General features: G+C 35.0%; 1 protein-coding gene across 4 annotated transcripts in view; it reads right to left on the bottom strand.

Annotated features, from left to right (window-relative positions):
• Positions 1-261: 261 nt before the first annotated feature.
• LOC125650048 (dual oxidase 2-like) overlaps positions 262-24125 on the bottom strand; it is a 45621-nt gene continuing 21757 nt past the window's right edge. The window contains exons 17-33 of one of the 4 annotated variants that reach the window (XM_056165559.1): positions 23823-24011; positions 22496-22718; positions 21429-21522; positions 20328-20509; positions 19193-19268; positions 19076-19090; positions 18564-18584; positions 11137-11318; positions 10818-11048; positions 9571-9664; positions 8991-9322; positions 8215-8450; positions 5008-5166; positions 4048-4203; positions 3293-3421; positions 2769-2931; positions 262-2709 (exon numbers count right to left, since the gene is read on the bottom strand). In XM_056165559.1, the coding sequence (XP_056021534.1) occupies positions 2806-2931; positions 3293-3421; positions 4048-4203; positions 5008-5166; positions 8215-8450; positions 8991-9322; positions 9571-9664; positions 10818-11048; positions 11137-11318; positions 18564-18584; positions 19076-19090; positions 19193-19268; positions 20328-20509; positions 21429-21522; positions 22496-22718; positions 23823-24011 (2445 nt within the window). In that variant the 3' untranslated portion in view covers positions 262-2709; positions 2769-2805. Of the gene's footprint in view, positions 2932-3292; positions 3422-4047; positions 4204-5007; positions 5167-8214; positions 8451-8990; positions 9323-9570; positions 9665-10817; positions 11049-11136; positions 11319-18563; positions 18585-19075; positions 19091-19192; positions 19269-20327; positions 20510-21428; positions 21523-22495; positions 22719-23822; positions 24012-24125 lie in introns of all 4 variants that reach the window. The other 3 variants (XM_048877985.2, XM_048877984.2, XM_048877986.2) reach the window with 3 other exon arrangements.

Below are 24125 nucleotides of genomic sequence, written 5' to 3'. Positions count from 1 at the left end.
GTTCTTGAGAAGATTTTTATATGACCCCACCCTATTTCTGCGATTATCTCCCCTTTGAAAGGGACATAGCCCTTTATTTGAACAAACTTGAAAGCCCTTCACCCAAGGATGCTTTGTGGTATGTTTGGTTGAAATTGACCCCGTGGTTCTGGAGAAGAGGTCGAAAATGTAAAAAGTTTACAGACAGACGGACAGACGACGGACAACAGGCGATCACAAAAGCTCACCTGAGGTGAGCTAAAAACATCATGTAAATGTAAATCTGATATGTAGAAAGTTTATTTTTTCTTCAATCAGTTTTGTTAAAACTGATTCTTTCTTGATGTACATATGTACATGTACATTTTGTAAGTACACGGATTATTTTAATATCATTTACGATATATGACAAAACAAATACGATTATCATTACTTGAAATTTACATCACAAGATCATGTAGAATAAAGCAAAGTACATGTAGTTTCATACAGTTTAAAGTACATATAAAAAGTAACAAAATATCACGATTCTCTATATCTATGACCACTTCCAAAATCAAAAGAAAGAATATGTCTGTCTGTATATGTAATAAGCCACATAACACTGAATTTAACGTTTTTGCACTGAACTATACTTATATTATAATTAGCATAAATATATTTCTATGACAAATGTATAAAAAAAAATTTAAAATAATAAATATAAACCCAATATCAGACTCCCTAAAATCATTCAATATTTTCTTTAAGATTAGTTATGATCACAAAACCGCAAATAATAAACAATGTACATGTATAATGAACATTGTGCTGCAGTTTCCAATCCCCCCCCCCTCTAAATCACTGATCTCCGCAAAATATTGTATCGATATCTTTTGGATTTGAAATTCTACAGCAAGTAGCATGGAGTGCAATCATTATGTAAAAATGAAATTTCCTTAAACACAATAAGATTGATAAAACCTGCTTAAGTTGCTGCATAGACCCTAGGAACTACATTTTGAAATAAACATAATATATATAGGATATCTACATTGCGTGTTTATCCAACGAGTTGATATGGTGTATTTATTCGCGAGGCTTGCCAATATATACACCATATCAACGAGTTGGACAAACCAAATATCAAATACGCAATTATAGATGTTCTATTTATCTCATACGTCTTCTTTTCACTTGATTTTGAGATGATCCCCAGTATGGTAGAAACAGTTGATTGTATTTGTTTTGAATCCGTGGCTCAGACGTCGTGCTTAATCTGTCTACCTTACGCGGGAAAAAATAGTGCGCTTATAAACCATTAATATATACAGTACAAAAGGTCATTTTTATAAAAGAAACCATGGATGAAAATTGTTTTAGAAGGGATTATAGTTTATAATTAATAATGGTTTTGCCATTCCAACAAAGTAACAACTATTGACCGAGTATTTATTTTTTTTACTAGGCCTGACCTTCTGATAAAAGTTTGATGTCGTCGTCGTTTTGAAATAAACATGTGAAATAACGATCAATGAAAGTAATATTTTAATGCAGCGTTATTAGAATGTTCAACAGTTTACAATGAAAAGTAGAAGTGTTTGTGCATTTGGATTTTATTTACGTAGTTTCTTTGGATCTAAGGGCGAGAGGAAATCCTGAGGCACTTTAAATAGGCCTAGCCTAGTAAGTAAAGCTGTTGAGATTTGTTACATTTGATATGCTCCAGAAAAAAGAGACTGTGCTTGTGAATACTTGGTACCGCAGCATGTCGAGGTACTTTCGATTAGGCTTGTCCAGTAGGCCGTCGATTCGTTGTCGATGATAATAGTGTGCACATATTTTTATTTTCTGATCGTAATTTTGAGTAGTTACAGACCGAGTTGGCATTTTTGTGGCCGGTAACTTGCATTATATGTCAGTGGGGGCAACATCATTTTAATTTTGCTATAAAAGAAATTCTAAATAAATACAGAATAATAAGTTTTACGCTTTATTTCATGCATGGATATGCAAAAACACAGAAAATATGTCATCCAAGCGGGGGCAGTGTCAAAAGTAGTTCGGACTGGAAGTGTTTTATCAAACGGGCGTGTGATAAATCTAATGCTTTATCTCCCTCTCAATATACACCACACGTATTAGATAAAATTCTCTATTTTCTTGAACATGAATCTCGTGTAAATACAATGGCGATGATTCAATATCACTATTCTTAAAATAATGTAACAATGGTCTAGATAATCCCAATCACTCGCATGCTTTAAGTGAAATAACTACAGTATATAGGAGGGTGAGCGTCCAATATCACTGGGTTGAAAGCATCATGATAATAGGAATCGCAGTTTAGTTTGTTAGGTATGTGAGGATATTTGAAAACTACAACAGAAAACGTGATAAGTTGCCTAATCTCGAAGCTGTTATAGTTAACAAACTAGACAATGACTCCTTATATTCATACTTGAAATACAAATGACAACACATAAAAAATACAGCCCGATAGAAATTGAAATCCATGTCAATTTCCATAGTTCCCTCCATTAGCCTTTCATTTTGCATTAACTGAGAAATTAACATCCAACAGTAAGTTGTGGGGAAATTTACACACTGGGACTTGAAAGTTTATCACAAAAAAGATGGAAATGTAAATACATGTATAACGTTAACAATGACAGGTGTACAAGAAAATGGCGGGAACAAATAACATTCGTGGTACATGTAACTGATTGTACGTCGTATAAAAATGATTGTAAGCAATGCACATTTACAGTTACAGTACAAATGATTGTACGTCGTATAAATATGATTGTCAGTAATACACATTTACAGTAACAGTGCAAATACATTTTAGAAGTTTTCGAAGTGGTGTGAATAAGCAGGAAGTCCTTCTTTTTTATTAGCCTCTGCGCATGCCTTATCTACATTCAATGTCATCGGTGGAGGGCCACAGCTAAATACCCCGACTTGTTTAGCCTGAAAGTAATATATTAAGTAGTCATATACAGTAAAACAAGGTTATATCGAACCTCCAAGACCAGTCGAAAACAGTTTGTTATAACCAAACTTCATTATACAGTAAAACAGGGTTATATCGACATCCAGGACCAGCGGAAAACAGTTCATAACAAAACTTCATTATACAGTAAAACACGGAATGTTTTACTGTATTTGCATTTATTATTTAAGATATTTAAAGTCAGAAACAGAAATATTAGCTCCTAATAGTTCATATACATCGATTGTTGTTCAATTTTTCAAACATAAACACTGATTACACTGATGTCAATATTTACTATACCATCAATACTGATGATTAACTGTATGTTTTTAATACCTCTGGGTGCTCTCTGTGTAAAGATTCCAAAAATTCCTGAAATTGGGGTCTTCCAAAATGTGTTATTGCTTTCAATCCAGTAAACAAGCTTTTTCCAGCTATCTTTTGGAAATGCCGCTCACAGATGTACTACAATGATAAACATAGATGAAAAAATAGGATTTTTTTTCTGTAGATTCATATTTCTGAAGTTAGATTCGGAAGCGCAGTAACATTCCCTATTTTTAATGGCATGATACAACCCGGTGTAAAATCTGATTTCAGGACATATCAGTAGACGTATATCGTTTATTATACTACTAATTGCAATACCAGATTAGCTGAATTTATCACTCATATTGAGATGTCACCAGCTTTAAGTGAAGTGCCACAAATTTAGACCTATGATTAGCGCTCGGGACCATAGCAATGAAGGTTCTTTAATGTGCCAACGCCAGCCGCGACACGGGACCTCCATTTCTAAAGATCATATCAGAAAGACCCTTGATTCTCACTTCTAGACACTACCTATTTTTACGTTTACTTATGTTTGACGCGGCCATTGCACGAGAGAGGACGGAGCTCATGGCCTCCTGGCTACGAAGGGAACGCCCTACCACTGAGCTACCGTGACGGGTAGCTCAATCTTAAAATCAACCTTAGCTGAAGGAGTAAATTACAACATGATATACACAATGTATGAGAGATAAAAATTCTGTTGGAACACTTATTTTAAAATGAATATGAAACAATCGAAAAATTGAAGAAATTCTTACCAACATTGTCGTTCGCAGATCAAATTTTTGTTGGAACTGTGTAATAAAAATATGAACAGAAACCAAATCTCTTTTGTCCTTCTCTTCTACTTCCCGGATAATGTCTGTCAGCCACTCAAACTGCTTCTGGGTTCTCGTCACCCACAGGAAATACACCTACAATTAGAGGACCACATTTATCTATTTTGGCTTTTCAGTAAATGATCCAGATATGCAGACAAAATTGAATTTAGTGTTACGGAATTATAAATAAAACTGTGAAGTTTTTCTTTTCAATTGTGGCAAGTCATTTTACCTTGAGGTTCACAGATATTCATATATTATTGTTTTGTGTGAAAACGAGCAGTGCTTTGAAATTCTCATTCATATTGTACTGAGCAAATCGTGATAATTTCTTCGTATTCTAGTGATTATTGTTTCAATAAAAGTATGTATAACGTATTTCTACTCAGTTGTCAATGATTTAAAAAGCACTTCAATACGAATGATATCAATGACAGTGTCAAATTTTCGGGATACCAGCGTATTGAAATGGTCTAGAATATCACGCGATATACGGTACAATTCTTTACTATATACAGTACATATCATCATGATTCTTTCTACACAGTACATATTATAAATCGTGATAATACACAGTATCAAAGGTGAAGATAACGAACAGTGATCAATCTCATAACTCCTATAAGCAATACAAAATAGAGAGTTGGGCGAACACGGACCCCTGGATACACCAGAGGTGGGATCAGGTGCCTAGGAGGTGTAAGCATCACCTGTCGACCGGTCACACCCGCCGTGATCCCTATATCCTGCTCAGGTAAACGAAGTTGTCCGTAGTCAAAATCAGTGTGCCAAGAACGGCCAAACAATCGGTATGAAACATGCCAGACAGCAATATCATTCTTTATAAGACACAGACTATAATTCTTCACTATATCAATACAGTTTCACGATACTTACTTTTTGACAAGGAAATCGGATAGGCTGTGCTGTTTTGAAGACGATGTCTTTCAGAATCGATGCGAATGGAGTGACTCCGATACCGCCACCCACTAACACGGCCACGGGGAATTTGTACCAGTCCTGATGGCCCTCTCCGAAAGGACCATCTATTAAGACCTACAAACATCATGCGTAATTTGAAAGTTATTCTAAGAGCTGCAGTTCATTTTCAAAGCTGCAACACACTAATTTTGTCAGTGTCAGTGATGCATGCTGAGATATTTCTTATTTTGAAAACTGTTAAACTAAAATATTTTTTCGAGACCTTCCTGTAAAAGAACTTATTAAGTTTGCCACTATATTAGTTCAGTTCACTATGTTAAACAATATGCACATTAACTAAATTTTCAAATTAAATATAAATTACAAGGAAAACTATATGAACATCCTGATAATCGTCATTGAATTTCTGTCCACGAAGATTAAAGGAAGTTGATGGTACTACTACTGTATGCAACCGTAATGAGATCAAATACAAATATGCATATAATGTTTGTTCCCTTTTCCCATTAACATTATTCCCACTTAGGCCTTTTATTTTTATTGAGTTGGTTTACGGATCCGCCGCACTAAATTTTTGGGATGTTGAAAAAAATAATGGTTTTTCACTCCTTTTTAGCTCACCTGAGCTGATAGCTCACGTGAGCTTTTCTGATCGCCTGTTGTCCGTCATATGTCTGTAAACTTTTTACATTTTCGACTTCTTCTCCAGAACCACTGGGTCAATTTCAACTAAACTTGGCCAAAAGCATTCTTGGGTGAAGGGCTTTCAAGGTTGTTCAAATGAAGGGTCATGTTCCTTTTAAAGGGGAGATAATCGCAAAAATAGGGTGGGGTCATTTAAAATCATCTTCTCAAGAATCACTGGGCCAGAAAAGCTTAAATTTACATGAAAGCTTCCTTACATAACGCAGATTTACGTTTGTTCAAATCATGCCTCCGGAGGTTGGATGGGGCCACAATAGGGGATCAACGTTTTACATACAAATATATAGGAAAAATAGTTAAACATCTTCTCAAGAACCACTGGACCAGAAAAGCTGAGATTTACATGAAAACTTCCTGACATAGTGCAGATTCAAGTTTGTTCAAATCATGGCCCCCGGGTGTATGATGGGGCCACAATAGGGGATAAAAGTTTTACATACAAATATATTGGGGAAATCTTTAAAAACCTTCATCTTAAGAACCACTGAGCCAGAAAAGCTGATATTTACAAGACAGCTTTCTGACAGAGTGCAGATTCAAGTTTGTTCAAATCATGGCATACAAATACATAGGGAAAATCCTTAAAAATCTTATTGTCAAGAACCATTGGGACAAAGAAGTTGACATTTACATGAAAGCTTTCTGAGATAGTACAGATTCAAGTTTGTAAAAATCATGGCCTCCAGGGGTAGGTTGGGCCACAATAGGGACTAAGGTTTTACATGCAAATATATATGGAAAGTCTTCAGATATGGGGCAAGGTGACTCAGGTGAGCGATGTGGCCATGGGCCTCAAGTTTATATTCCCGACACTGGTATTTTTCCTTTTCACAAAAAAAGAAAGAAAGAAAAAAATAGATTCTGCTGGACTGGATATTTGGACAGACGCCTCCGCCGAAATCTCGGGACAGTTCATAATGTTCATGTGCAATGTGTGGAATATCAGTAAACTTCAGCCGGTGTTAACAATTATTCTGCACCTAGTAACAGCTATGCTTTTTGCTTCCAAAAAGTTCTCTGTTTATGAAACTAACTTCTGATTAGCATTAGTTATACATTGAAGACCGTTTTGATATGTAAATCCCAAAATAAAAACAAACACTTGTTTTTAGATGGCATCCATGACGTATGTTGAGTTGCACTAATCACCTAAACAATTATAACCCTACCTGACCTTACCATGCATACATTTTGCAGAGGATACATTTTTAAATTCTTATTTATGAATTTTAAAGATACATTCTTCATAATTATGTGTAAATCTTTATATAGGAGGTTGAAAACATATTTAACATGAATTCATGAATTTATTCATTCATTGTATGAAAATTTGTTGACTACCAACAATGAATTGATCTGACCTATATAAAATTCAGAATTTTTAAATAAATGTTGATTGGGTTCATTAATTTTATTTATATCTTTATTTGACTTCATAAATAAAACTTTAAAACTTAAAAAGTACATTTTAGACAAATAATATATACATTTATGCTTGATAAGGTCAGTCAGGATTTTAATACTTCAGGTGATTAGTGCGTCCCTATAATACGTCATGGATGCCATCTTTTGCATGGAAAAATGATGTAGTTCTTTTATTTTGGGATTTACATAACTAAACGGTAAACAATGGACATTTGATAATGATGGAAAGTTAATTTAATAAGCAAATAACATTTTTGAAGGAAACAGCATTGTTGCCAAGCTGCACAATAGTTGCTATGTAAAACTTATACGGTACCAATTTTGATGCACCAGATGCGCATTTCGACAAATAAAGTCTCTTCAGTGATGCTCAACCGAAATGTTTGAAATCCGAAATAACTATGAAGTTTTAGATCTATATACCACCGTCTGAAGTTGACAGTGAAGGGAATATTAAAGTTGATAATAAAACATTGACCTCAAATCTTTATAAAGTTCATTTGTATTACTTAACATTTTGTCATTTGAACTTTTTTTACCGCCTCATAACGGATTGGAAAATTTTGAAATCCGTAAATCAATTAAAAACAAATTGGCCTTAGCTGTTTTGAGGAGTTTACTTGTACAGTACATGTATCTTATTCCGGGTCGAATTCTAAAATTGCTTTTGCCTGCAAAGGTTTCGCACATTACGGTTGTGACCGTTTCAGTGGGTTGGCAAAACAGTCTAGACCTCAGTTCCTGAAAACGTGTCAAACTAGGAAACGGGAATATTATGCCAACCTAGATTGGATAGAAGAATATAGGATTTTCTTTTACCCCATGCGTTTGTTTTGATAATCATTCTTTAAAGATAATGAATAAGTTAATTAACACATAGAACAAAGCAAATGTGTTATTTTGAGCCGGTATTAAGTACATGTACTATTACCTATGACCAAAAATATTGGATGCAAATGATAATTTTTTTTTTTGTAAATTGTTATGATAAAGACAACAACAATAAAAAGTTTTAAATTAAGATTTCGGTACCTTTGGTGGGGTCCAGTCCTCTGAGCCAGCCTTGTTGGCGTCATACGTTTGTCTCAGGTTTGTTGTCCATGGACCTACAGCTCGTATATGTAGACTGAGATAGTCCTCGTGAGGAGCGGATGTTAAAGTAAAGGGGTGGTATTCACCCTTACCGAGCGCCACACAAGCGATTCTCACCCACTGACCAGATCTATATTCAAAGTTAATCGGACGTTTGAACTTCAGGGCCGTCACATCTGCAAAGAAATTGTCGTTGATCTTTACAAGTGATAAATATGTGAATTTTAAATCTGTTTTCGAAGCAATAAGTTACAGCTTTAATTTACATATTCATGAAAGGTGAAGATAACAAACAGTCATCAATCTCATAACTCCTATAAGGAGTACAAAATCAAGAGTTGTGCAAACACGGACCCCTGGATATACCAGAGGTGGGATCAGGTGTCTAGAAGGAGTAAGTATCCCCTGTCGACCGGTCACACCCGCCGTGAGCCCTATATCCTGATCAGGTAAACGGAGTTATCCGTAGTCAAAATCAGTGTGCCAAGAACGGCCTAACAATCGGTATGAAACACGTCAGACAGCATTTGACCCAATGATAGGTTGTATTGACGAACTTGATCGTTAAAACGACCATAGAATTTGCGAAATGCTAACTTTCAACAGAATGATGCTAGGAATTTTAATTACGATTTGTTACAATGTAAAAGTTAAGTAAAAACACAGTGGATATCAATAAAGCAGTCGTTGTTCGTGTAGATATAAACATATAATACCTGATGGGAGAAGGTCCGCGGAGAGTACGTCGATTTCAACCTGATTCCGGCTGAGACTTATGAATTTATCCACAACGTAGATGAACAATGGTCCATAAAAGTAATTCTGAAACAATGGAGGCTGAACAAGTCTCCCAGTCCCATGCATTACCGTAAATATATACAGTAAAATGTACAGGCTATGAGTGATCCAGAAGGCGTTGAAGAGGTTTTTCCTGGCGTACGGTGTGGCAAACACATAAATAATGATAACAATGAGAGTTAATAGGATGCCCGTGAAGCCGGTGATAGTCTGAAAAGCCCAGTACTGGAATGAGGCTAACACATCTGTTCTGTAAAGAGATGACAAATTCTATAAATTGACTTAGTTATATCTGTAGTTAAAGTTAAAACAGAATACAAACTTCCAAATATTTGTCAATCTCTTGCAAATCGTAAATTAACTACTTGCTATAAAACTCACATAGCCAATCTAGCTTATTGATATACGTTTCCCATTATATGATATAATATATACTTCACTATTCACCTAAAAGATCAGTTGATGCATCATGATACGAAATTATTAGTTAATACTTACGCTCTGAAATATTCTCGGAAGATACAGTTTAAATCTGAAGACGCCTGTGTGCTTATGTGATACAAGTTAATCCCATGACCAACACAGTGAACAACTGCAAACAATAACCAAAAGGTAAAAAGGGATTCATTCTGACAAATATATTCACACACGCTCTAAATTGTAACGCAGGGACTTCCATTATTAAAATGAAAGCATTTCCGTTAAAATCTAAAACTTTAAACTTTATGAACTGGCGAGTTCTTTGTAAACTCTATATGCATGTATATATGCGACAATTCGGTCACTAAAACATTACTGAATTAAAATGACCTAAACCAATTCCTTTCGATATATGTTACATTTTCTGTCTGACGTCACAAGTAGCCAATGTACATAATTGTTCTAAAATACAGACGAAATGTCAGCAAAACTTTGCTTTATAAATATCAAAAACAATGTGTACCACATCTCACATTGTTTTTACACAAAATCTAAATTGATTATTGTGGAGCATTATGCCTTAGATCTGTATGACTCTTAACACTAATTAACGTAGAATACGAAAATTTTGAGGGCACAATAGTGACCATCGACATATGTAGTGCTTTTAAAATTTAACTTTAAATTATAACACAGTAAAACACGCTTATACCGAACACGCCTATATTGAATTCGTGCTTATTGCGAAGTGATATTTATTCCCCTATGATAGAAAAACAAACATTTTATTGGATACATCATTATTACATCGAAGTTTAGTTATAACGAACTTTTGCTGACCCTTGGGGTTCGCTATAATTGTGTTTTACTGTATGAAGTGAAATCAGGTAAGGAAAATATTATCAAGGATTTTTGACACTTGATACATCCCCTTGTAGCATCTTAATCTTATTTTGACCTTAAAGAGTAAAGATGCAGGGGATAGTAAATGGATTCTTTTCACTTGATTTAAGAACTGAATCTTATAAGCAGGTATCATAGGAAAATTGGACGCCTAGCGCATTGATGAAAAAGTCTTCCGTCCAATTTCCCCTATGATACCGCCATCAAGAAAAGAATCACACTGTATAAGATTCATTTCTAATCATGTAAATATTTCAAAACATTAAACAATAGAACACGATTTTGTTTTCAAATTCACACAACGTATCAATACACAACATGAAGCCAAAATTAGGTTTTCTTTGATGCAAAATTCAAATGAATTTATCAGCCGATCAAAATTGCCGTAATTTCATCAAGACAATAAATATTAAAGGATTTACCTGTGAACAAAAGCGCAATCATAGCTATTATTTTGTGCATAGCATGCGCAGAATCAAAAGGAATGAATCGATGAAGGAATGTTTCTCTTAGAAATGTTATGGTGTTTCTGCTCATGGTCACAAGTAAACTTGAATAAGTGAACATCATTACACTGGCTGCACCACGTGTGACTGTGACGCCATATCCGGCGATTCTGCGTAATCCGGCATGTTCTCTTTCAAACGAGTAATCTAAAGTAAGAAATTCATTTGAATGGTAGGTCCACTGAAATTCGAGTGATATTTTTTCCTTATAAATAACGCTGAGCATGTTACTCACAAAACGCTCTCTCCAAAAATATTCCAAGGGTAACTAAAATGTAGAGTGTAAGCCAGAATATCTGGAGGCGGTAGTTTTCTATTTTCCTCGTTAGTTCGTATAGCCTCTGTCCCATGACTGATTTCGGTAGTTCGGCTATCGTGGTTTTTATTTTTACCCTTGTGTTTCGTCTTTGAAGAGTTCTACAAAAATCATAGACATTGTATATGAAATATAGGCCGCTTAAATTACTGCTTTTAAGGTAGATCTATAGTTGCGACATTACAGTAAAGTAGAAAAAATGTAGAAATTCCCAATTAATTTAGTTGAAATTAATCAATAACAAAATAAATTACATATGTTGCCAGCTTTTTAAACATGTCAGACACACATCTCCATAATCAGAAATTTTCGTTCAAGAGCATAATGAAAATTCATGCAAACTGGTTAAAAAGATAAAATTTCAATTTTAACAGTTTCCAAAGAAAAAAAAATTCCACTTTGATATATATATAATTACTATTTTTTAGCGTTCTTACATGCACAAAGTTTAATTAGTTAAAGATTTTGCAAGAACCTTGGACGTCCATTGAGGATGGAGTTACCTTAAACGCACTTTAATTGGGTTTTTTCTTCTTTGTCTTAAGGGATATCAAAGAAACTGCTATGTTATTTATTATAGTATCTTATCTCTAAGCAGTTAATTATGATGATTAATAAATAAGACAGAAAGTTTTGCGATATCTTCTTTTTATAGCGGATAACGTACATTGTATATTACTTTAAATTTGTGAGATCATGTTAATGGAAAAGTAACTGAAGCTTTGAAATCACTGGAAATAACAATGTAACAGTCACTATGAGTTAAAACTAGAAAAATTTTGCGCAAGGGTTGACATGAAAATCTGTTATTTTTGGGTGAAAATTGGTGAACAATATTGGGGGTTTTGTTTTTCATGCACAATTTATCATAAAGTTAAAAATGAAAATTTGCGATACAACTTCCGACCTTACAGATGTTGATTACATGGAAACAAGTATCATGCAAATAGAATTTTGTTATGTGAAAGTTATCACATGTTTTAAATCAATGGCATGTGACAAGTTGCCTGTAAAAATTCATATTGCTAACTTATCACGCTTTAATGCATGTAGAAGGTTTTCTATTTACTGGGTACAAAAAAGTCGTAAACTATTTGATCTGAAAAACTAAATCAATTATCGATTTTTAAAAATGTTGTAAGGGAAATTAACTCATGTAATGATATGTCGATATAATACGTCTAGTAAACAACGATTTCTCTCATATCATAAATATAAGAATTTATACAAATTAAGGCAAGTTGAATTTTGTGAAAAACAGAATTACGGATATTTCCTCCTGTGAAAAATTAAGATTCAAGCAAATCTTAGCAAAGATTTGTTTTGATTTACCACATCAAGCACAAGCAAACCCCAATCACTGTTTAATCATTAGAATAAACTATGATATTGCCAAATGATATGCCATACTAATTCTTTATGCATTCTCTATGTTGATGACATTCGGTATAATACAATAACATGCACCAGAATGTCTATGATCTTGTTCTCCATTGCTTAGAACTGTTTGCGATAATTCTATATAGCAGATTTGTTTTTCTTTGTGCTACTACATCAGCATGACCCTTACATTTACGTATTCAAATCATTCACAACTTATATGAACAAAACATCAAAACTTTCGCGTCATTATTTAGATCACTTAAGAAATTAATTGAAGCATTGTGACATGCATTTCTCTTAAAATTGAATTAATTATAAAACATGCACTGTTGTCCTATTACTTTTCGTTGCATTGTTGATTGCTTCCATACTGTGTAATACACGTATCGTCGACTTACCAGTTTCGGTGACCTTAGTGATAAACCGCGATTTTCTTATTAATCACTTGGATAAATAAATAAACGATACACCTACCTTTAAAGTAATTAAATTCCTTTACTTTCATCCAAAAATTCCAAATTCATTGGTACGTTAATTGAACAAATTTTTGTAACAAGAAACATGTAATTTTGTGCTCCTAAAACGGTGACGCCACCTATTTCGGTGAACATTGTTAATATAAGTTTGCCAAAAGTTTGTAACTGTTAAAACATATATACAGGATTAAACGTCAAAAAATAACATAACATAGTGTAGAATTCTAGACTTTTGGTATGTACTTTATATCAATTTGAAGGTTTGCTTGAAAAAGTAACTAGTTCTAATTGTAACGGGGACCGTTACAGATGTTCCCCAAACCTCCCCCAATTAAAAAGTGATGTCCTTGTGAATCTATAGGAAAAAATCATTTTATTTTAGCCTTTAATTACATGTAGTACGTTCAATATGGTCATTTCAGTACCAAAAAATGAAAGAAAGCGTTGCACGCGCATACACGCGCACGCGTGTATGATTCCGAATTTTTGTTGATGTCATTCAACAGGCATGTGTATCATATACCCACAGTGTGAATTTCATAACATTTTCACCAAATATTAGGAAGTTATAGCGATTTAAAAATCGTCCAATCAGAATTCAGCACACGTGCATGCACGTGCTGAGCAGTAATTCTAACCACAGCAATTTGTAAGGAGTACCAAGACACATCTAAACCATTAATATCAATAGAATTTGAAGAAAAACAAAAACGTTATCGTCCTTTAAATATTGAACATTTAAAAAACGTTGCACGCGCATGCGCGTGTGCGTTGGCATATTTTTGTTACACCAATATATAGATACACATATTGTCTATGTATGCTGTGAATATCATCTCATTCGCTTCATAAAAAAGATAGTTACAAAGGTTTTAGTATTATCCAATCAAAATGAAGCGCACGTGCATGCGCGTGCAAATTGGTAATTTCGACCATGCAAATCAGTTAAGGGTCTCAATATCTATCTATGATATGAATTTCAAGCCATTTCAATGAACAACAAAAAAGTTAGACTGATTCCAAAGTTAGTGTACAAATTTTGTAATGCGTGTGCTCGCGCATGCGTGCGCGTGCTGACAAAATAACTATTATTTTTCATATGTACAAATGATATACTATCATCCTAGTTAGGTTTTATATCGCTTCCTTCAATATTCTGATTTTCCATTTTTTGTACCAAAATTGCAATGCACGTGCGCGCGCGTGCATGCACATGCAGACAAAAGGACTATCACTATGCACATCTACAAACGCTATACTATCATCCTGTGAAGTTTCATATCGATCCCTTTTGTAGTTTCTGAGAACACTACCGGACAAAAAAGTACCGGAGAAAAAGAATAATAATAATAATAACTAGTTTTAATTGTAACGGGGACCGTTACAGATGTTCCCCAAACCTCCCCCAATTAAAAAGTGATGTCCTTGTGAATCTATAGGAAAAAATCATTTTATTTTAGCCTTTAATTACATGTAGTACGTTCAATATGGTCATTTCAGTACCAAGAAATGAAAGAAAGCGTTGCACGTGCATACACGCGCACGCGTGTATGATTCCGAATTTTTGTTGATGTCATTCAACAGGCATTTGTATCATATACCCACAGTATGAATTTCATAACGTTTCCACCAAATATAAGGAAGTTATAGCGATTTTAAAATCGTCCAATCAGAAATCAGGACACGTGCATGCACGTGCTGAGCAGTAATTCTAACCACAGCCATTTGTAAGGAGTACCAAGATACATCTAAACCCCTAATATGAATAGAATTTGATGAAAAACAAAAACGTTATCGTCCTTTAAAAATTGAACATTTAAAAAACGTTGCACGCGCATGCGCGTGTGCGTTGGCATTTTTTGTTACACCAACATATAGATACACATATTGTCTACGTATGCTGTGAATATCATCTCATTCGCTTCATAAATAAGATAGTTACAAACGTTTTAGCATTATCCAATCAAAATGAAGCGCACGTGCATGCGCGTGCAAATTGGTAATTTTGACCATGTAAATCAGTTAAGGGTCTCAATATCTACCTATGATATGAATTTCAAGCCATTTCAATGAACAACAAAAAAGTTAGACTGATTCCAAAGTTAGCGTACAAATTTTGTAATGCGCGTGCACGCGCATGCGTGTGCGTGCTGGCAAAATAACTATTATTTTTCATATGTACAAATGATATACTATCATCCTATTTAGGTTTTATATCGCTTCCTTCAATATTCTGATTTTCCATTTTTTGTACCAAAATTGCAATGCACGTGCGCGCGTGTGCATGCACGTGCAAACAAAATGACTATCACTATGCACATCTACAAACGCTATACTATCATCCTGGAAAGTTTCATATCGATCCCTTTTGTAGTTTCTGAGAACACTACCGGACAAAAAAGTACCGGAGAAAAAGAATAATAATAATAACTAGTTTTAATTGTAACGGGGACCGTTACAGATGTTCCCCAAACCTCCCCCAATTAAAAAGTGATGTCCTTGTGAATCTATAGGAAAAAATCATTTTATTTTAGCCTTTAATTACATGTAGTACGTTGAATATGGTCATTTCAGTACCAAGAAATGAAAGAAAGCGTTGCACGTGCATACACGCGCACGCGTGTATGATTCCGAATTTTTGTTGATGTCGTTCAACAGGCATTTGTATCATATACCCACAGTATGAATTTCATAACGTTTCCACCAAATATAAGGAAGTTATAGCGATTTTAAAATCGTCCAATCAGAAATCAGGACACGTGCATGCACGTGCTGAGCAGTAATTCTAACCACAGCAATTTGTAAGGAGTACCAAGATACATCTAAACCCCTAATATGAATAGAATTTGATGAAAAACAAAAACGTTATCGTGCTTTAAAAATTGAACATTTAAAAAACGTTGCACGCGCATGCGCGTGTGCGTTGGCATTTTTTGTTACACCAACATATAGATACACATATTGCCTACGTATGCTGTGAATATCATCTCATTCACTTCATAAATAAGATAGTTACAAACGTTTTAGCATTATCCAATCAAAATGAAGCGCACGTGCATGCGCGTGCAAATTGGTAATTTTGACCATGTAAATCAGTTAAGGGTCTCAATATCTACCTATGATATGAATTTCAAGCCATTTCAATGAACAACAAAAAAGTTAGACTGATTCCAAAGTTAGCGTACAAATTTTGTAATGCGCGTGCACGCGCATGCGTGCGCGTACAGAAAAAAGAACTATTATTTTTCATATCTACAAATGATATCCTACCATCCTAATTAGGTTTCATATCGCTTCCTTCAATATTCTGATTTTCCATTTTTTGTACCAAAATTGCAATGCACGTGCGCGCGCGTGCATGCACGTGCAAACAAAATGACTATCACTATGCACATCTACAAACGCTATACTATCATCCTGGAAAGTTTCATATCGATCCCTTTTGTAGTTTCTGAGAACACTACCGGACAAAAAAGTACCGGAGAAAAAGAATAATAACTAGTTCTAATTGTAACGGGGACCGTTACAGATGTTCCCCAAACCTCCCCCAATTAAAAAGTGATGTCCTTGTGAATCTATAGGAAAAAATCATTTTATTTTAGCCTTTAATTACATGTAGTACGTTGAATATGGTCATTTCAGTACCAAGAAATGAAAGAAAGCGTTGCACGTGCATACACGCGCACGCGTGTATGATTCCGAATTTTTGTTGATGTCGTTCAACAGGCATTTGTATCATATACCCACAGTATGAATTTCATAACGTTTCCACCAAATATAAGGAAGTTATAGCGATTTTAAAATCGTCCAATCAGAAATCAGCACACGTGCATGCACGTGCTGAGCAGTAATTCTAACCACAGCCATTTGTAAGGAGTACCAAGATACATCTAAACCCCTAATATGAATAGAATTTGATGAAAAACAAAAACGTTATCGTCCTTTAAAAATTGAACATTTAAAAAACGTTGCACGCGCATGCGCGTGTGTGTTGGCATTTTTTGTTAGACCAACATATAGATACACATATTGTCTACATATGCTGTGAATATCATCTCATTCACTTCATAAATAAGATAGTTACAAACGTTTTAGCATTATCCAATCAAAATGAAGCGCACGTGCATGCGCGTGCAAATTGGTAATTTTGACTATGTAAATCAGTTAAGGGTCTCAATATCTACCTATGATATGAATTTCAAGCCATTTCAATGAACAACAAAAAAGTTAGACTGATTCCAAAGTTAGCGTACACATTTTGTAATGCGCATGCGTGCGCGTGCTGGCAAAATAACTATTATTTTTCATATGTACAAATGATATACTATCATCCTATTTAGGTTTTATATCGCTTCCTTCAATATTCTGATTTTCCATTTTTTGTACCAAAATTGCAATGCACGTGCGCACGCGTGCATGCACGTGCAAACAAAATGACTATCACTATGCACATCTACAAACGCTATACTATCATCCTGGAAAGTTTCATATCGATCCCTTTTGTAGTTTCTGAGAACACTACCGGACAAAAAAGTACCGGAGAAAAAGAATAATAATAATAATAATAATAATAATAAGAAACAAAAACAATATGTTCCCAAACTTTGTTTGGGGAACATAATAATAATAATAATAAGAAACAGAGTAAAAACAATATGTTCCCAAACTTTGTTTGGGGAACATAATAATAAGAAACAGAGTAAAAACAATATGTTCCCAAACTTTGTTTGGGGAACATAATTAGTAAATGGGCTTATTGTTAGGGTGCTCGTGTTGATTTTTTGCATTCTCTCCTTCTAGTACAGTGTAGTTCATTTTCGAAAAAGAAATTGTAGTCGTACTCTATATACGTTTGCAAACACTACGGCGAAATTGATGACGCAATCTACACCCGGAAACGACAACGCGCACACGTAAACAAATTAAAAGGTCACCGATTCTGGTCAGTCACCGAAATAGGACAGTCGACGATACCATGAGATCAAGTTATCAACGAGACACAATTTGAACTGATTAAAGAAGCTTTCCATGGAATTACGAATCAACATTTTTTTTTTTTGAAATTTGATTCCCATGAAACATTACAAATCATAGTATACATCGAATTTTCTGATTCGTTTGATTTTATTGAAATTAAGCAATTTTTCATTGGTTAGAATGAGTCTGTGTTATTAATTTCATCAATACCAAATCAAAGAACTCCAGACAACAGAAGAAAAACAATACTGTGGAATCATTGTTCGTGGGGGATTGATGTTCGTGGATTTTGTGGGCCACTCTTTTTAAAACCAGGTAGAGTTATCTCTCTTAGTGACATTGTATCGCTTACCCATGAAATTACGTCCCCACGAACCAGCAAAATTTTGCATATCCACGAACACTGGCCCCCACGAATTAAAATGACTCCACAGAACGTAAGTGTACAAGTAGGGATAAAACAGAAGTATAAAAGCTTTCTCAGCAGAATGTTCATCACAACCATCTTACCCGTTTTCTTTATTTTGCTTTCTGAAGAAAAATGCAAATAGAAGGTTAAGCAATTATTTGGAATCAAACCTTGATAAATTATTACCAAATCTCTTACGATGAACATCGTCCCGCAACCTAAGTGCAATATACTTTCATTTTGTTGTTCCAGAGATCGGAACATAGCAAGACAATACGTACAAATATATCATTTACACTTCATTCTTCTTTTATTTAGTTTATAAACATGATTAAATTATTTTTTTCATTTATAAGCATTTTCGAATTTTCGTTTGTAGTCACGCGAGATTTTGAGATCAATAAGGACCGACATATGTGGAGAAATATACAGGCAAGTAACATATATATGTACGTGTCTTACTAGTTCCCTATCTACAAGCGAGGAAAATGAATATTGATATTAGTAGCTACTGCGGTGCATATATTATTCATATACTGATATACAACATCTAGTTTGTGTCGAGGATGATTGTAATATCGTTGATATACATATATGTAGCTGCACCATTTACCTCTCGTCGTCCATTCTGAAAATTGTAACTTTTCAATTTCAGAATTTTCCATATATCTAATATTCCAATTTACAAATCATTCTTGTTGTAAATGTCATAGATGTCGAGAGTGTTTACCTGTAGCTTTCAAAAAACGTCGTACGTTTCCTTGCCATGGCCGACTTCCCGTCACTCTTACCCTCTGACCCGAGGGCTACAAACGAAATAAAATACAGGTACAGTTAAACTGACATTGAAAAGATAACGAACAGCAATCAATCTCATAACTCCTATCTAGAATACAAAATCACGAGTAGGGTAAACACGGACCCCCCCCCCCCCTGGACACATCAGAGATGGGATCAGGTGTCTAGGAGGAGTAAGCACCCCCTGTCGACCAGTCAAACCCGCCGTGAGCCCTATATTTAGATCAGGTAAACGGAGCAATAAATTTTATCATTATCTATTTTTGTTTAATTCTCAATAGTTATTTTTACTGAGTTCTTTACTGTGATCCGATAATCTGTTACGCAATCTTTGCCTTCCAAACCATGTCTGATTAGTCAGGTTTCGTTGTACCTTGATCATATTAATGTTTTTACAAAGTTTTAAGATAAACCGAGCAACTGTCTTCAAAACCGTATAAAATGCCACATACTGTGGGGAAGATAACCTTGTATTTTAAAATCCATGTATGCGAAACGCATGTAGACACGTCTTTGCAATTATCTATAATGTGAAAGCATTACAAAATAACCATGTTTTGTGTAAGCAGAATATTATATAATATTATACATTTATTGCATGATAGTGAGGTAGATATGAAGATTTATTCACCCAAGAAAAAATCATATTCCCCCAGGGCAACGCCATTTACAGAGAATGTATTTGATATTATCCTTTCCTTTTGCACAAATCAATAGCGTCAAACAACTCTATATACATTGTATAATCAAAGGGTCACATACATTAACAAAATGCTTGTTTGCAAATGTCAATGACATCTACATCGGATCTGAAGAGTTTTCCCAGTTTTCTGCTATCATTTTTACACATTTCATGTTTTTTGTCGCAAAGATTGTAAACGCCCCCAAGTAGAAATGTCATATCATGATTAATCAAGGAACTATGTACTATGTTTGCAAAAATCCCTAGCCCCCCCCCCCCCCCTCCCCCATTACCTAAATTAGCCCATGGTCTAAAGTGTATTATATTATCTTTTCCCTTTGCATAAATCAAAAATGTAAGTTTAAGCAAAGACAAAAGCGTTAACCTTCTATTCCTAGGGTTGCCTTCCTCAGTGTGCTTTCATATTCATCCGAGGCAAACAGTTTTGAAAATGTTTCGAAGTCGATGTCCGAATTCTCTGGCATATTTGCCGACTTGTACATGGCACTCAACAACGCTTGCATATCAGTAGACGAAATGGATTGATCCGATAGATCCAGCATCGACCTGTCGAGTAGATGTGATACAGCTAGTTGGTTATACAATGTTTAACGTCCATCTCCAGAATATTTCACTCATATGGAGACGTCACGTTAAAAAGGCGTTAAAAATCTAGGCCTATGCTCGGCCTAAAGTTGAGTAGGGAGAGATCTTTATCGTGCCACACCTGTTGTGACACGGAGCCTCGGTTTTTATGGTCTCATCCAATAAAGAGTTGAATAGAGGGTGCAATAAAAGTGAACATAATGTAAGTTGGTTGTTTATATGTTTCACGTCCCGTCAAGAATTTTTCACTCATATATCGAGACGTCACTAGCTGTAGGTGAAGGATCACAAATATAGATCTACATATGTATTGCTTAGCGCTCAGGGCCGTAGCAGTGGGGTTCTTTAACGTGCCAACGCCTGCTGCAACACGGAACCTTCGTTCCGAAAGACCTGTGATTCTCACTTCCTTTGGCGAAGGAGCAATCATTACTTATGTTTACGTCTTAGGTTTGACGCGACCATGGTACGAGCGGGGCTGGAAACCACGACCTCCCAGTTACGAAGCGAACGCTCTATGACTGAGCGTGAAGATAAAGCACAGGGATCAACCTTATATAATGTAATTCCTATAAAGAATACTAATTAAGACAAGGGCAAACACGGGCCCCTGAACATACTAGCGGTGGGGTCAGGTATCGAGGAGGAGTAACCATCCCCTGTTGACCAGTCATACCCGCCGTAAGCCCTATATCGTGATCAGATAAACGGAATAATACCTAATTACAGGTTGTATGTGTGTGTTGCATTTGTAAATTAGATCGTTATAACGACCATAGATTTGTGTAATGTTCAAACCCCTGCAATATGCTTTGCTCTGTTCGACTCCTTTGGTGGGGGGGGGGGGGGGGGGGTTGAAAATAGCAGTGCAAAAACTTACTGAATCATGCGGGCGAAGTCTCTGCTTGAAAGTTTTCCTTGTTTTTTTATGTCATACATATTGAAAATCAATCTTGCTTTATCTTCAGCATCGCCTAGACAAGACATTGAAAAGCATTAAACTTGATACATATACGAACAATTTAAAATAAAAAACATCTACCAAGTAACAAATAGTAATACATCTACATGTATCACTATGAATGACGCAGTTTAATAAAAAATTTTTTTACCTTTTTTTAGTTTTATTGGGACATGACATGAAGTTGGTCACGCGATCTGAAGGGCGTTACAACCTCTTCGTCGAGATAGAGCAGACGAACTCTTTCGGAAGTTTGAAGGGTGTTACAGTAGATTTGATCACGACCAGCTTCATTTCGTGTCCCAAAAAACTCTAAATAAGAGATCTTATTTCTTATATTTCTATTTTGATTTGTGTTCTTATCGAGCGTCCATACTTATGTAGCAGATTTATTACTAAGCGAGTAGATGACATTACAAGATTGGAAAAAGTATAAAAAACATTGAAAAAAAAAGAGTTCATCAGAAAACTTGAAATTACACCCAAAACTCTCTTCATCTTACTAATGGAGTGGGGGCTTGAATACCCTTTATTTCAGTTATCTATCTATCTATCTACAATTAATATATATATATATATATATATATATATATATATATATACATATATATATATATATATATATATATATATATATACACAATACATTTCTATCGCACGGAAACAGGTTCTTAGTCAAGACCAGTGGCGAGATATGGTTCTTTTGTATTTCATAATAAAAGTATAAAACTCTAGCACCATGAATTTTACGAAATGGTTCACAGGTGAAGGAATGACCCATAGTGAAGGCGAAAATGACTTTTTGTGATGATGATAACAGGCCATACATTTATACTCATTCCTTCTGAGTGGTGAAATGAATTTAACATGTTTTGGTTTTTAATTCTATGTTCTTTTGTTACTGTGCATTTGTTTAAATGCTTATCATATTCTGTTTGCTTTATAGGATTGAGTTCAGTCAGTGTAGTGTTTGTCACGTGTTATACCTGATGACAGGACAACAAACATATCTAAGAACTCCTGGAAGCCTACAAATCCACTGTTGTCCTTGTCTACCATCATAAACATGTTTCGAACAAAGACAGAGTTCGGTTTCAATCCGAGGGCGTCCGCGAATTCTGTTCTGGTCAGTTGAACTTTGCTGATTCTGTTCAGGTCATCTCCACTTATCCCCTCTATCTGTAGTTGTCCTGGATTTTTATTAAAAGCCTATAACAAAATAACACATTATAATTAAAACAGCTTTCGTCCCCTACATTTGAAAGAGGCATCACTAAAATCACTTACCGACACGATCAATGGCAATTGTCAAGAAATTAAGTATAGGTTGGAAAGAAACCAAAACAACAACAAAAAACAAACAAAAACCAGCATTAACAGCAGTATTTCTACACTGCAATATGTTTCTTGTAGTTGGACCTCTCGTGCGTTAACACAGTAGATATACCTTGAAGCTTCATTTATTTGTATTTAACAAAAGATTTGCACAGGCTTGGTTCTGGTTTCTCAGAAAATATAATGTCTACATTAAACCACATCATTGATTTTTGAACTGGAGATAAAACATTCTAAAACACATCTGATCAGTCGGATTAGAATTGAAAACGTGATCTCCTATTTTCCTGATCTGATTTAGGAAGTTAGGTACTCAGCTTTTGAGCACAGATGTAAAAGGTGCTATAACATAGAATGTACTCGTTCAATACTATCCCATTGGTTCAAACATATTACGCAATTATCACTTAACCCTATGCAGTTGGAAATTTGGTGTTTTGAAAGAGTTTGGGAAGGACTACATTTTGTGGTGGAAGGATTGTTTAATCAAAATGTTCTAAAGATGCAAGTGCTTCATCCAAATTATCATAATTTTTTACCCCTATACTTGTATTGCAGTTTTATAATTTATGATAGTTGAGACATTCAAATTTTATATATAATTCATTAATTTGGTAAAATGTTTTCCAAACAGACCACCGTCTCATTAAATCAATGTACCCGACATCAAAATGGGTAGTGGCCGCTCCTTCGACAAAAGCTCGGATTTTAAAAGTGACAGTCACGGGTCTTTCGGACGAGACCTTAAAGAACTGAAGTCACGTGTGACAGCAGGCGTTGGCACGAAGAAGAACCCTTACTGCTGCAACCCAGTGCACCATGAATACAGATTTAAATGTGTATCTTCTACCCTACATCTGGTGACTTCTCAATATGATTGAAAGTCGAAGGAACGTAAATAAGTAAACAAATAAATAAACAATATGATGTCCATTGCCAAAAACTCTCTATTACGATACAATATATTGAGTCTATTACCTGAAGGCAAATGACTCGGAAGAATTTGTCGAGGTAATTCTGCCGCTCCTCCTTAGTACTGGCGTTCTCGTAAATGCGCTTTTCGTCAAAATCCTGGTGAAGTTCTCGTTCTATCTGTAGGTCAACCAGAAAATTGTCCAAATTTTTCCGAAATTTTTCTCTTTCCTCCATATCCACAAACTTGAGAACCTAGGCAAAGGAAAGTTAGAATTGAATATTTCATTATCTATTGAACTTGTAAGGAAAACAACTCATTCTTATCATTTAGTAAGCAAGTCTCATATCTCAATCAAAGTATTCATG

Source organism: Ostrea edulis, chromosome 5 (genome assembly GCF_947568905.1).
Source record: "Ostrea edulis chromosome 5, xbOstEdul1.1, whole genome shotgun sequence".
In the NCBI taxonomy this organism is placed as follows: domain Eukaryota; kingdom Metazoa; phylum Mollusca; class Bivalvia; order Ostreida; family Ostreidae; genus Ostrea; species Ostrea edulis.
This window is presented reverse-complemented; position numbering and strand designations above follow the sequence as displayed.